General features: G+C 40.7%; 1 protein-coding gene across 1 annotated transcript; it reads right to left on the bottom strand.

Annotated features, from left to right (window-relative positions):
* Nucleotides 1–212: 212 nt before the first annotated feature.
* Nucleotides 213–10566, bottom strand: PRSS37 (serine protease 37). Its single transcript, XM_081800899.1, has 5 exons — nucleotides 10491–10566; nucleotides 3074–3215; nucleotides 1616–1869; nucleotides 921–1057; nucleotides 213–353 (listed from the first exon to the last, which is right to left on the bottom strand). Exons 1-5 carry the CDS (start codon nucleotides 10564–10566, stop codon nucleotides 213–215), a joined length of 750 nt encoding a protein of 249 aa, XP_081657025.1.
* Nucleotides 10567–15491: the final 4925 nt, after the last annotated feature.

Below are 15491 nucleotides of genomic sequence, written 5' to 3'. Positions count from 1 at the left end.
TGTAATCCTAGTACAGTGTGATAAGTGCTCATTTCATGTTTTGTTCTTGGTTCTTCACATCATGGTGGGATATGGGCAGAGACACAACCAAGAAAACATAGGCTACTGGTGTAATGCATTTCCACTTGGAAATTTTATTTTGAGTTTGGAGAAAGTAGTGGCTTGTAGAGTCAATGACAAAGCCAGTGGGATGCAGAGGGAGTAGTAAGGTGTCATTTTTCTTTAGTGATGCTTTCAATCCAGGGTATATATTTGTGAACATTGGTGTAGATTCCGACATCTCCTCCCATGAAGTGTCCAACCTCGATCCCCTGGAGCTTGTTTTTGCAGATCACGGTAGCGACGGCCACCTCCTACCAGAGATCATGCAGAGAGAGGGAGACAGAGAGAGAGATGATCAGATCTTGTCACAGGAGCCCTCTTGTCCCCAACATGGATGAGCTCTGCCCAGGGGTAGCATGCTGGGTCATGAAAAGAGCACCGGATCAGGAGACAGGAAGCTGGCTAGCTTTGGATCTAGATGAGTTCTAGCCTTGTTTCATCTTGAGAAAGTCAGAGAAAAACCTCTCTAGAACTCACATGTAAAATGAGTCAAACCCCATTTTTATCTGGACTGGTGAAGCCAGTTTCCATTGTGAAGTTTGAATTTTTTTAAGCCCATTTTGACCTGCAGCTATAAGAATAAATAATAAATCTAGCAAAGTGGAGGTGCTGCATGACACGCTTTAATGAATAAGGACATTTGTAAGGAGGGCCCATTACTGAAGGACAATGGGGGCTTTGCTGCAGACTTATCAAATTCTCAAAAAAATGGTGAGAGGATGAGGGTGTTCTAATTTTTTTTTTTTTTTTTTACTGTCATGATTGGTTAACTAGACACATACAAGCAAATGAAAACTGAATATAGAGAAAAAGATTACCCCAAAAATTCGGCTGAAGGCTTTCACAAATTTAACACATAAGGAGTTCCGGTGGCTTTTTCCTTGTTGGGTTTTCTGACACTCTTTATCAGACATCACAGGGGCCTCCAGGTTCTGCCTTAAATCAGGGTGTCTGCCTGAGGGAAGACAGGATAGAAGAAGCCTTTCTGTTCGCCATTGTTAAGTAGCCCCTCCAACCACTACCCTCTATTTCCACTGGTGTATGTCTGAAGAGAAAAGGAATGAGAAAAGGGAATGATCTTGTGCATCGCTATGAGAGTTAATCTAGAGGATTTAAAAATAGCCTTTATGTCTCTTTAAGAAACAGAGTTTCCTTTCTACTCTGTGTCCAGTCTTGGAGGAATAAGAGGTGACCTGACTCAGGTTCTCTGAGGTTCTTCTACATGCAAAATGAGCCATATGCAAGGGAGGAGCACAGCCTCTTCAATGGGAATCCTGCCTCTGACAGGAACAGTGTGGCCTCTGTTCAGAGTCAGATGGCCTGGTGACTCCAGCAGCTGAAGCCTCAAGGAGGTAGTGGTGTGTCAACTTCCTGGGAAGGGAGGAGCTTTGGACTTGTGGGTGGGTCTCTTCTTGCTAGACCACTCGTGGTCTCTGCCCATTCTCCTCTCCTCTCTTCTCAGCTATGTGGACATGGTGCTCCTCCACTGATTTGCTGTGGGGGGTACACTCACCGTTGTTGTCTTGGCTCCAGTCCAAACCTGAGAGTAGACAGACGGTGCCTGGCCGGACGTTGCTGGTGGCGAGGGGAAGGGGCTGGACTTTGTTATTGAGTCTGGCAGGTTTCTCCAGCTTAATGAGCATGAGGTCATCCTGGGGGTTGCTATGGCTAAAGTTCCAGTAGCGGATAATCTTGATGGGGTTAATTGCCTGCTCTGTGCCATCTCTGACTCTGATCCTGAAATTTCCCAGCATCACTTTCAGGTTTCTGGAGGGAGAAGGGGTTGGAAGTAATCACTGTCACCATCACCCTCATCATCATGATCATTGTCATCATTATCATTGTGTCGTCAAAGATGATATTGAATGTTACAATGTGTCAGGTACTGTGCCAGTTGCTTTATCTGGAGTCTGGATTACCTCATTCACTACTCACCACAAAACTATGAAGTAGATTCTATTTTTAATCCATTTTACAGGTGAAGTAATGGAGGCACATAGTAGTAATTCACCCACAGTCACACGGTAAAGGGGGAGCTTTTAACCACTGTGTTTTCATGTAGTATCCTTAATGTAGTAGAGAGGACAATTGTGCGTGGCATAGAAATATTACTTTCCCTCCGCTCCAGCTCCAGCCTATCCAACTGGGCATTTGCATTCTGGTGGATGTAAAAGAATGGGATGACCGGAGTGTTGGAGCTCTGTTGACTTCATCAGATCCACTCACAACCCTACTTCATCCTGCTCTCTACCTTTGGGAGGTGATATATGTAGATTAAATCAATGGATTCTCCTGTCCTCTGTTCTCTGATTAGGTTTTGTTGATAGCAAGCACCAGGCAGTAATGGGAGGGAGAATGAGGTTGGAGTATTTATCCTCCCAGTTACCTTCCCACAGGGTTGCCACACCAGGCTTCCTATCAGGCCATCCCTCCACACAGTGCTTCCTCCCTTCCTCTCTCTCTCTCCTCCCCACCCTTCCACACTCCCCTTCTTGTAACCATTCTCTCCTCTTGCCCCCTTAGGCCTAGGGGTAGTAACTGTACCTTTCCGATACTAATCCTGGGGGCACTGAACTATTCTCAGTTTGTCCAATTTGAATGCACCCTCAGTTACCTGCTGGTCCCTTAAGTGATAAGACACATTCATACTGTCAGTAAAAAACTTGAAAGAACTGAGGAGGCATGCTCTGTGGAGCGGGTTTCCTCACTACTGACATTTGGAGCTGGGTGATTGTTGTGGGGGCTGGCCTGCGCACTGTAGGATGTTCAGTGGCCTCCTTGCTGTGGCCTCTATTTGCTAGATAGATGCCAAGAGCACAGCACCCCCTCAGTGCATTGTGACAAACTGAAACTATCTTCAGACTTTGCCACATGTACCCTGAAAGGGAAAGTTGCCTCCATTTGAGAACCACTGATGTAGAATGAATCACAGCTGCTTCCGGGGGTGGGGGGGAGGGTTCCCAGCACTCACGGTAAGTAGCAGTGAGCTGGGGCTAGCACCCAGTTGTTTTTGATGAGGACACCCACGCAGGGGTTGAAGTGAGACTTGAGGTATACCAGATAGGGAGCATGGTCTTCTTTCTGCACAGACGAGTGAGCAGAGAAAAGTGTCCCTGGGAAAATAATCAGTATTCTTAATATATAGAACATTCTTAATAGTAGGTTAGACATGTCTTAAGACAAATAAGACAATCAGCAGTTTCCTAGTTGAAAAGGAATATGAGCAATTTTAAAGAAGTAATCGACTGGCCAGGAAATGTGAAAATGTTTGACCCTCTTTTTCTAATAAAAATGACATAGCATTTTATCTGATATTTATAATAATACTTTTTGGTTTAATGTTGATACTATTAAAATCTAAGAAAGTACAATGGAAGAGACTCTCTTTCACTGCATGTAGGGACATGAATTAATTCTGTCTGTTTGAAAAACATTTAGAAATAGGCATCAAGAGTGTAAATAGTGCATCACCTATGACCTAATAATTCCAACCCCAAGAATCCATTCTAAAGAAATATTTAAGTGTAGACAAAAATTATGAATGTGTGCTCATTTTAGCACTATTTATAATAGCTAAACATTAAAAATATAAATGTCCAGTATAGTAATGTAGGGCACTGAAATGAAAAAGTACATCAACATATGGAACATCACATATATTAAAATTATATTTATAAAGAATATTAAACAAAGGAAATACTGATAAACATTCATTAAGTTAATAATAATAATAAATATGTACATTAATCCAGTAATCCAATTGTCTAAAAACAAGCAAAGGAAAAAATAAACCATTTAAATGCAAAAGTAAATAAAATAAAGCCTGGGAGTAAATTTAAAGTGTTAGCATGTGTTGACTGAGAGGTGGGATTATGAACAATGTTTCTTTTTTCCTACTTTTTAATATTTCCAAATTTTTAATATGAACATGTAGTGAATTATTAAAAAAAAAAAACACGTGAGAAGATAGGGAGGAAGGCTGCTTGTAGCGTCAGAAATAAAGTACTGTTCTTGCCTCGGCTGTCTTTGGTTCTTCCATTAATCCTTCCCAAGCCCTGGCCTATACCTCCCCACACCCTTTTATGATCACACAGCAATCCCAAGGGGAAAAAAGTGGCCTATTAGTAAGGACAAGAGGCACTGAGCTCTTGTTCTAAGTGCTTTCCATGGGTTTATTTAACATTTTCACAACATCTCTATAATATAGGGAGTAATATCCCCATTTTGACAAAAGAAACTGAAGCATAGATGGCTTAATTAATTTGTCCAAGCCCACACAGCTAATAGTGATGCAACACAGGCAGTCAGGAAGTGGTGGGAAATGCCTCACCAGCACATTCTGCCATCAGAAGGACTTCCTGGAAGTCAGGGAGTGAGGGAGGGAGGTCCTTGTGTTTGATCTTATTTCTACCTTCCTCATTCCCTGCATTCAGAGTCTCTTAACTTTTGGAACAGGGGGGATATCAGACTTCAAAATGAGTTCTCTGTCCCCGTGACTCCACTGGGACCTGCTCTGTGGGTGAGGCCCACATTTTGGAATCACCACAGGGAACACTCATTGTCGAGCATTCTCCAAGGCAAGTGAGCACCATCACCTGCTCAGTAGCTTAGCACTGGAAGAGTGGGCTCAGCCTCCTGAGAGCCTTTGTGTGGGGTCTAGGAGGGGAGATACCTAGTTCTGTCCATGACTGGTTTTCTTAGGCTCTTCTTTTGTACCCTCTGCACACCCCAGTCTGCCTTACTCCAGCCTACATTAACCTGTGCCTTATAGGACAGAGTAGAAGGTCATGGATACATACCAGCAAGGACACCCAAATAGAAGATAAATTTCATAGCAGTCCAGATTTTTCCCTGCGAGATGCAGAAGATCAGCAGAGTATGAAACTCTCAGGACAGTGTTCTCCTCAGGAACGCCTGGTAGAATCAGTGGATATGGTTAGGTATGGGGACATGAAATGGGATTGGAAAACAGCTCTGGGCAAAAACAGGGGGGAGGAAGAGGGCTCCAGGCAGACAGATGAAGGCCCTTCTGCTCCAGGGAAGATAGATTGTGCCTCTCTTGGGTCTTTCAGGGAAGGAAAAAAAACCTAGTTTCTTAGACTTCCAGATCCATGTCCCTCTACCTGCTGTCCCTAAAAGCCCATCTGCCTCAATCAGCTATCTGTGGGAAAGGGAGCTCTAGGCTCAGGACTTATCTTCCATATAGAGTTTCTGAGGCCAGGGCTGTGGGGAATAAGACTCGCCACCTTAGCTCAAGTGGGGTCCCCGGGTTTGCTCTGAACCCCCTCATACTTATCCTTTTCCTTAGCCCCTCCCATCTTTATTACACTTCCTTCATCTTTCCCTGTGATCGCTGTTTGTTTCATCACTGAGCCATCATCACCAACTTGTTCTGTTGTCCTGATCACCAGCTTTGAGCTAAGGACACATGGAAATGAAAAGCACTCATAGAACAGTTATTTTGACAGTTGGAGAATGGTCTATATTCTAGGTTATATTAAATTTAGGACCTACTGTGTATTGGTGACAATTTAGAAGGCAGGACCTGTCAGGGCTTTTTACCTAATGAAAAGATTTCTCAGCCAATAATAAACTGCTAGGGTCATCCTTGGATAATTCAGAGCACACTCTAACAAGAACACTTTCACTAATAGCACTTAACCAAATCCCAGGCACTGAGCTAAATTCTTTATAGATGCTGCCAGTGGTGATTTTATATTGGGTCAGTTGAAATGTAAAATTAATTATACTTTGTATCACTCTAGCCCTTCAAAGTCTCTTAAGCCCATAATCTCATTCCAATGGAACAACAAGCCTACAAAGAGGAGACAAGGCTGGTATCATTTTTTCATTGATCTGTAGATAATAGAACTGAAACAGAATTTACATCAGTGTTTCAAAAACACACATGATTGGGAAGACTAGAAATAGAATCTAGGTCTTATTATTGGAGACACATAGCTTTTCAACCATGTCCTCCAGGCTTCAGCTGATCAACTGGCATTCCTAGATCTTGCAAAAATACATTTCCTCACACAAATTCCCTGAAGTGTGAAAAGAAAAAGAGACATGGTGCATACTTTCCTGTCCCTCGCAGTCAACACAGAGGTCCACTGGGGAGTAGGGCTGGCTTACAAAATGTGTTTGAGGTTCAAAGACAGGATGGAGCTGTGGAAGGTTTTCTGTGGTGAGGGTAGGATTAGTTAACAGAGGTGAAACTTGAGAGAGAGATATTCTTTACTCTGAGGTTGTTGGGCCTAGATTTCTTTGAAAAGCTTATGGACCAGGAGGGGAGTTTGAGGCCTTTCCAAAGACAACAGATTTTCTGGAGGAGGCTGGTACTGGGGACTATTACCTGTCTATGAGTTTCAAATTAGTATCTCCAGCCCAGACCTCCTGTCCCACATATACAACTGCCTCCTAGACACCATTTTTTAAATAAAGATTTTATTTATTTATTTGACAGAGAGAGAGAACACAGGCAGGGGAAGTGGGACAGGGAGAAGCTTCCCACTGAGAAGGGAACCCGACGCGGGGCTCGATCCCAGGCCTGAGTGGAAGGCAGACGCTTGATCCTGAGCCACCCAGGCACCCCCTCCTAGAAACCATTTTTTTGCATCTGCTTTAGGTTCCTGAAATTTAGCATGTCAGAATTTTACTCTTTCTTCCTCCAGCTTTTCAAATGCATTCTTTTGCCTGTTTTTCTTATTTTAGGAGATAACTCTACCTACCACTTGTTTGATTTCTCTCTTTTTCTCACCACTCAACCTCAAACCATCCTACTTCCAGAACTGTCTGAAATCCATCCTTATCTTTCCATTCTCACTGCTGTCATCCTAATCCAGGCCATAATCTTGTCATGCTTGAACTAATATATGTGCCCATCTGGTGTTGCTCAACTTGACATTCTCCTTTTTATTTAGAATTGTTATTTTTCCTTCTAAAATGCTTATGAAATCATGTCAGTGTCCTTTTAAAAACTCTTCAGTAGTTCCCAATTGCCTGTAGAGTAAATCCTCATCCCATCTTGTCCTCATAACCCTCTCTCCTCAGCTTCTTTCCCCGCCACCCACCCTGCCCCACACACTTTTTTCCAGGCCTAGCAAACTACTTTCAAGTGTGGGGTTTCTTGTTTTAATACTAATACCTTTTTATATTACCTTAGCTTTTGAGTGATTCCTGTAGTTTGCCAATCCCATTTATTTTTTCCTTTTTTTCTTAAAGATTTATTTATTTGAAGGGTGCCTGGGTGGCTCAGTCAGTTAAGCAGCTGCCTTCAGCTCAGGTCATGATCTCAGGCTCCTGGGATTGAGCCCCATGTCGGGCTCCCTGCTCAGCAGGGAGTCTGCTTCTCCCTCTCCCTCTGTGCTCTCTCTCTTTCAAATAAATAAATAAAATCTTTTTTTTTTTAAAAAAGAGATTTATTTGAGAGAAAGACAGAGAGAGCAGGGGGAGGGGCAGAGGGAGAGAGAGAATCCTTAAGCAGACTCCCCTGCTGAGCACGGAGCCCATCTCAGGGCTCCATCCTACGACCCTGAGATCATGACCTGAGCCGAAATCAAGAGTTGGCCACTCAACAACTGAGCCATCCAGGTGCTCCAGTTGTTTCCTTTTAGGATACTGATATCTGATATGGACATCATTCTTAAAGCTGTTCTTTTCTGTTTGAAAAAACAGCTTTAGAATTCTATGGATGGATGTGTGTGAGTGTGTGTGTGAGTGTGTGTTTGTGTGTGTTTTTGATCCTCAACATTTCCTCATGTTTGTAATTTTTTCGTTATCAAGTTCTTTATTAGTATTATTTCAGATTCCTTGTACACACGGAGACACATCTGCTTCTAGCCTCATTCCACAAACCATCAGGTTTATAGAGACTCTAATTCTATTATTGGTTCATTCTGTCATCTAACTGCTTTTCTATTTAGGTAATATTCTTGTTATATTCTTCCACCAAAAATCAATTTGAAAAAAGCAGCTACAGAGAAAGGATAGAATGAGAGAGAGAGAGAGAGAGAACTGCATACAGGAGGGCAGTGTAGTAAGAACAGATTTGGAGCTCTGACAAGAGCCACTCATGTTGGTATTGGTTGGGAACTTTTGTTCAAATGGTATTTGTAGTTGTGAGACAGGACCTGTACATGAAGCAGTTCTGAGGACGGGTGGGCTAGGCACTACCTGCATAAAAGGGAGGGGGCAGTGTCACACAGGAGGGTGGGACACAGCTCTGCTTCATCAGAGTAGCCCAGAAAGGAAGGGGGTCAATGGGACATGTAGAGGGAGGGGTGCTAGTCACACATTGTGGGGAAGGAACTGGTGAAAAGAACTGAGAGGCTAGGGGAGGAACTTGGGATGACTTTTAACTCCACAGAAGGTTTACTTGACTCCTGCTTTGGAATTCTTTTCCCTAGAGGAGGTAGATAAAGTTCAGACCCATGGACCTCATCTTCCCATAGGGCAGGCTTCAGTTAGACTGAGAAGATCTCCGTGCCTACTGACAGGTGGGCGGCTGTGACTGGTGAACCGCTTTCACACCGAGGATAGAGAGTGGAAGGAGATACCGCTAGATGACAGACTTTTGTAGAATCCTTATCCTCAGTTCTTCCACCTGTACCTTCTGCTGTCCAGAAACCCCAAGCAGGATATAAATTCTGTGCTTTCTTTGTGCCTGTTAATTTCCACTACATCCTTATCCTCAGCACAGGATTCAGGCATCAACATGAATTGTATTCTATTAACCTTGCTGATGGTGACTGGTGAGTGACTGAAGGTAACTCTTTGTCAAGTTTATTAGGACTCTGTTGGGGGGTGAGGCTGTGGCGCTGTGTTGGGGAGAGAGAGCCTGTGGATGAAGGATGTCAAAGTTTGGGAAATGGGTGATACATTACTCATTTTCTGTACAGGCTCAGTCATTGGTAGGACCTAACTAAAACTTTCTATTGTGGGCTCAAACCTCCTCCCAATGTCTTATAAAGTTCTTGGACTTAAACGTGGAGGTGTGCCAGAAGGGAGGGTGGAGATAGGAGCCTGGAAGGGGGCATAGGAATGTATTAAAGACATAGAAAACAAAAAAGCAGGTGTTCTGCTGTAAGGGTCAAAAGGAAAGGGTTTATTTTGCTCTTGGGCTTTAAAATGTAATGTGCAATAATAAGAAAAGTCACCATTACCACTGCCACCATGAAAGCACGTAACTATATAGTGCTTTTATAACACACACTGCTCTCTTCATATTAACTCATTTGATTCTTATAACAACTTTGTGAGATAAGTATTATTATTGTCCTCATTTTTTCTGGTGAGGAAACTAAGACAGAGTAATTAAGTAACTTGCCCATAATGAAGTTGGTATGGCTCTGTAATTAGGCAATTATGCTCTTCTACCCAGTTATATGGCCTGGGACAAATACCCTAACCTCTCTGAGCCTCAGTTTCCATATGTGCAACATGAGAAAAATGTCTGTCTTTTAAGGACATCAATGCTTCCTAAACCTATATTAGACTGAGTGGAGTTAACCAAGTTAAGTGGGGTGGGGGGTGGGGGTGGGTAGGTCGTTTCAGACAGAGGTGCAGGTCGTTTCAGTAAGTGTGAAGGTCATGAGGTGTGACATGTTAACTAAAAGACCATCTGTGTGGCTGGAGCACAGAGGAAGGAAGTCGATTAAGAGTCACATAGTAGAGGGTCTAATAGCCTTAATTTTAGAAATGATCCTGGATGTAATAGGAATCCTTTAAAGAGTTTTAAATATCCGAGTTATATTACCACACTTAGGATTTAGAAACCTTCACATGACTTTAGTAGGGAGACTGATTTTGGGTAGAGATATGGGTTATGGGTGGGAAAGATCTGGAGAGAAATTTAAGAGACTGTTGCAACTCTCCGGGCAACAGAGTGGACTAGGATGGTGGCAGTGAGTCTGAAATAAAGGAAAAGGATACCAGAGGTAATAGTGAGATCAGTTGAATGTGACGAATGAGGGGTAGGAAAAAGTCAAGGCTGTTATCCAGATCTCTGGTTGGGTGAATGGTAGTACAATTTACGGAAATCAGGGACACTGGACAAGGAGGTATTTGGGGAAGGACACAGGTTACTTTTTTGACTTACTGAGTTGGAAGTACTTTTGAGACATCAAATGGAGATGTCCACGTGAATATAAAGGTCAGGAACTCATGACCCGAGTCTGAGCTGGGATGCAGATTTTGGACTTTGGGAATTTTGACAGGATTTGAATTCATGGGAATGAGTAGAAAAGATAATTTGAAAAGAGTTTATGGAAATGTGTAAAAGACAGAACTATGAAGAATTCTAACTGCCTTTTTTTGTTTAAAATTCTTATTTTGAAATAATTATACATATATAGGAAGTTGCAAGAAATGTGTAGAGTACCACGTACCCTTCATCTGGTTTCCACCTTGGTAACATCTTGCATAACTATGGCACGAAAAGATAGCAAACCATGAAACTGACATTGTTACGATCCGGTTTATTTGGCTTTCCTCATTTTTACATGTGTGTGTATTTAAATCTATGCAGTTTCACACGTGTAAGTCTATGCATCCATCACTACTTTGAAGACACAGAACAGTCCATCACTGCAAAGTCCCTCCTGTTGCCCTTCTATGGACACACCATTACATTCTCCCTCCTCCACACCTTGCCCCTTCCCTAAGCCATGGCAACTACTAATGTGTTCTCCATTCCTGTAATGTTGTTGTTGCAAGAATGTTACAGAAATGGAATATACAGTATGTTATATTTTAGGATTGGCTCTTTTCACTCAGCATAATTCCCTTGGGATTTGTCCAAGTTGTGTGTATATCAACAGTTTATTCTTTTTATACTGTTACTCTGGGATGTGGATGCACGCTTGTTTGTTTAACCATTCACCCCCTGAAGCACATTTGGGTGGTTTTCAGGTTTTGGCTTTTACAAATAAAGCTGCTACGTTTTTGTGTGATAGTAAGTTTTTGTTTGTCTGGGATACATGTCCAAGAATGCAATTTCTGGTGGTATGATAATTGTATGTTTAGTTTTATACCATACTGCCAAATTGTTTTCCAGATTGGCTGTACCATTTTAGATTCCCACCAACAATGTGTGAGTGAACTATTTTCTCTATTTCTGTCAGCTTTTAGTGTTGTCACCAAAGTTCACTATTTTTCATATTAGCCGTTCTGTTAGGTATATAGTAATACCTTATTTATATTTTAATGTTCATTTTCCTAGTGACTAATGATGTCAAATATCTTTTCATGTGCCTGTTTACCATATGGATATTCTTTTTAGTGAAGTGTTTGTTCTTGTCTTTTGCCTATTTTCTAATTAGATTATTTGTTTTATTAACTGTTGAGTCTGAGAGTATGTATCCAGTCTAGATATAAGTCCTTTGTCAGCTAGGAGGTTTGCACATACTTTTCCCAGTCTATAACTTGTCTTTAAACTCTATTCAGAGAGTCTTTTATAAAGCAATTGTTTTTAATTTTGATGAGGTCCACTTTATCATTTGAGCCATAGGTTATTCAGAAGTATGTTTAAACTCCATGTACTTTGGAATTTTCCAGTTATTTTTCTGTTATTCATTTCTAGTTTAATTCCATTGTGGCTTAAGATCAGAAATTGTGTGATTCCCTATTCTTTTAAGTTTGTTAAGGTGTGTTGTGTGGTCCAGAATGTGGTCTATCTTGGTGAATGTTCCATGTGAGCCTGAGAAGAATGTGTATTCTGTTGTTTTTACAAAAGCAGTCTATAATTGTCAATTACATCCAGTTGGTTGAAGGTGCTGTGGACTTAAATGATATCCTGACTTCTGCCTTCTGCCTTCTGGAACTGTCCATTCCTGATAGAGGGATATTGAAGTCTCCAAGCAGGAGGATAGATTTATCTATTCTTCTCTGTAGTTCTATCAGCTTTTACCTCACATAATTTGATTCTCTGTGATTATGCACCTGCATACTAAGGATTGTTATGTCTTCTTGGATCATTGATCCCTTTATTATAATGTAGTAATGCCTGTCTATCTCTGATAACTTTCCTTGAAGTCTGTTCTGTTTGAAATTAATATAGCTACTCCTGCTTTCTTTTGATTAGTGTTAGTAGGGTATATCTTTCTCCATCCATTTACTTTTGGTCTATATGTCTTTATATTTAAAGTGGGTTTAGGGGTGCCTGGCTGGCTCAGTCAGAGGAGCATGCGACTTGATCTTAGGGAAGCCCCATGTTGGGTGTAGAGATTACTTAAATAAATAAAACTTAAAAAAATTTAAAGTGGGTTTATTGTAGACAACGTACAGTTAGATCTTATATTTTGATTCATTCTGACAATCTCTGTGTTTTAATTGATGTATTTAAACTACTGACATTCATAGTGATTATTGATATAGTTGGATTAATATCCACCATATTTGCTATTGTTTTATGTTCCTATTTTTGTCTTTCACTTTTTTTTTGGTCTGCCACTTGTGATTTTAATGGAGTATTTTATATTATTTTATTCTCTCTCCTTTCTTAGCATATCCATTATACTTCTTTTTTATGGGTATTAAAGAGGGCACGTTCTGCATGGAGCACTGGGTGTTATATGCAAACAATGAATCATGGAACGCTACATCAAAAACTAATGATGTAATGTATGGTGATTAACATAATAAAAAAAAAGAAAAAACAGAAAAAAAATTTTTATATGGTTGCCCTAGAGTTTGTAATATAAATTTACAATTAATCCTTGTCCACTTTCAAAAGCACTATGCCAGTGCATGGATAGTATGAGTAACTTATGATAACAAAATAATTCTGATTTCTCTCTCCTTTCCCTTACATCATTGCTGTCATTCATTTCACTTGTATATGAGCATGTATACGTGTAAGCATACATCATTGAATACATTGCTGCTATTACTATTTTGAGCAAACTGTTGTTTATTATATCAATTAAGAATAAAAAATAAGTTTTTTACTTTCACTTATTCTCTTTGAAGCTCTTCCCTTCCTTATGAAAAACCGAATTTGTGACTTATATTATTTTCCTTCTCTTAAAGGTCTTATTTAATATTTCTTACAAAGCAGGTCTACTGGCAACAGATTCCCTCAATTTTTGTTTATCTGAGAAAGTTTTTATTTTTCCTTCACTTTTGAAGGATAATTTCACAGGGTACAGAATTCTAGGTTGGTGCTTTTTGTCTCTCAATACTTCAAGTATTTTTCTGCACTTTCTTCTTGTTTGCATGGTTTCTGAGGAGAAGTTGGATGTAATTCTTATCTTTGTTTCTCCACAGGTAAGGTGTTTTTTTCTTGGGTTTCTTTTAGGACTTTTTTCTTTATCTTTGATTTTCTATCTTAAGTGATATGCCTTGGTCCAATTTTTTGCTTGTTGTTGTTGGTGGTGGTGGTGTTTTTTTGTTTGTTTGTTTGTTTTGTTTTGTTTTGTTTTTTGCATTTATCCTACTTAGTGCTCTCTGAGCTTCCTGGATCTGTGTTTTGATATATGTCATTTATTTGGAGGAAATTTTCAGTCCTACTGTTTCAAATATTTTTCCATTTCTTTCTCTCTTTCTTCTCCTTCTGGCATTTCCTTTATGCATATGTTACACATTTTTTTTTTTTTAAGTTGTTCACAGTCCTTGGATATCCTATTCTGTCTTTTTAAGTCTTTGTTCTCACTCCCTCTCTCTTTCTCTTTCCTTTCTTTTTAGTTTTGGAGGTTTCTATTGATATATTTGTAAGCTCAAAGATTCTTTTGTCAGCCATGTCCAATCTACTAGTAAGCCCATCAAAGGCATTCTTCATTCTATGGACAGCCATATGCAGAAGAATGAAACTGGACTACTTTCTTACACCATACACAGAAATAAACTCAAAATGGATGAAACACCTAAATGTGAGACAGGGATCCATCAAAATCCTAGAGAACACAGGCAGCAACCTCTTTGACCTTGGCTGCAGAAACTTCTTGCTAGACACATCTCCTGAGGCAAGGGAGACAAAAGCAAAAATGAACTATTGGGACTTCATCAGGATAAAAAGCTTTTGCACAGCAAAGGAAATAGTCAACAATACTAAAAGCAATCTATGGAATGGGAGAAGATATTTGTAAATGACTTGTCTGATAAAGGGTTAGTATCCAAAATCTATAAAGAACTTATCAAACTCAACACCCAAAAAAACCAAAAAATCCAGTCAAGAAATGGGCAGAAGACACGAACAGACATTTCTCCAAAGAACACATACAAATGGCTAACAGATGCATTAGGTTTTTTTGTTTTGTTTTGTTTTTGAACTATACTTATGATTGGTGCTTTGAAATCATTGTCAGCAATTCTGTCATCTTAGTCATACAAGTCATATAACTTAGTCATGAGATTTTTCTCATTCAAGTTGTGATTTTCTTGGTTCTTGGTATGATGGATGATCCTCGATTTTCCTAGTTTGGATATTACACTATGAAACTCCGGGTCCTATTTAATCTTCTTTTTTAGCAGGCAGTTACCTCCATTCAGTTGTAGTGTGCAGGTCTTGGTGAAGGTCAGTGTTTAGCCTCTTTCTGAAGCTGCTTACACCATGCCAGCAGAAGTGGAGTGCTGCCTCATTACCTCATTGAATATGAGTGGGTTGGAAGTTAGCCTTCCCCCTCAACTACTTGACATCTTTTGGGTGGAAGTGGAGCTCTATCACATATCACTTGTTGCCACTAAATAGGGGTGGAAGCTTAGCTCCCTGTTGGGCTCTGCTCACACCAAGAAGGGGTGAAGTGAATTGAAGTTTTGTATTTACCAGCACATTTCCATGTTGAAGGGTGGGAATTGAAACTCACCTCCCTACTGTGCTCCATTTACCAGGGGATGGAGGAAACAAGGTTCTGAGTAGCTCTGCCTTACATAGTCTTGTTCAATCTAGTTGTCAAATGATGGTGAAAGCTTGGCAACCTGCTGAGTCCTGGGGACATAGGGCCATGTGTGGTGGAGGGAAGGAAGCAGAGTACTGTTACGTTTGCCTCAGACTGCCTCCATTAGCCTCCCGGTCACTGTGCAGAGGCTCAGCTTTCCCCAGGGCCCCCTTCATATTACCCTGGTTGAGGAACTGGAGTATTGCCTGCTTCCACTGAGAGTGAGGGTGGAATATTAGCCCCCTACTCAGCCTTGGTGAAACCATGGCAGGTGGGCATTTTTCCACTGTTGTTTGGTTAGAGTAGGGTGGGTGTTGTCAAAAAGAGTTCCTTTGTGTTAGACCACTCGTTCCCCTTTCTTTTGGCTAAGGGGAGCAGGTTTTTCTTGGAGTTTAAAAATTTTTTTTGTTTGTTTTTTGTTTTTTGTCTTTGCTTTTTGGTGGTTCTAGATTATAGGCTACTCTGCTCCAGTGCCCTATCTTGGATCTATGAGATGTAAGGAGAATACCCAGGGAA

This window comes from Leptonychotes weddellii, chromosome 12, assembly GCF_054177405.1.
Source record: "Leptonychotes weddellii isolate Sample4059 chromosome 12, ASM5417740v2, whole genome shotgun sequence".
Taxonomy (NCBI): domain Eukaryota; kingdom Metazoa; phylum Chordata; class Mammalia; order Carnivora; family Phocidae; genus Leptonychotes; species Leptonychotes weddellii.
Note: the sequence above shows the minus strand (reverse complement) of the source record. Positions and strands in the feature narration are given on the sequence as shown.

Coding starts and splice junctions, on each gene's coding strand:
- PRSS37 (XM_081800899.1), bottom strand. CDS start 10,566: ATGTCAGTTTCATGGTTTGCTATCTTTTCGTGCCATAGTTATGCAAGA. Junction 3,216..10,490: donor AGGTGGAAACCAGATGAAGG/GTACGTGGTACT, acceptor TTATTTTCCCAG/GGACACTTTTCTCTGCTCAC. Junction 1,058..1,615: donor CTGGAGCCAAGACAACAACG/GTGAGTGTACCC, acceptor GTCTTCCCTCAG/GCAGACACCCTGATTTAAGG.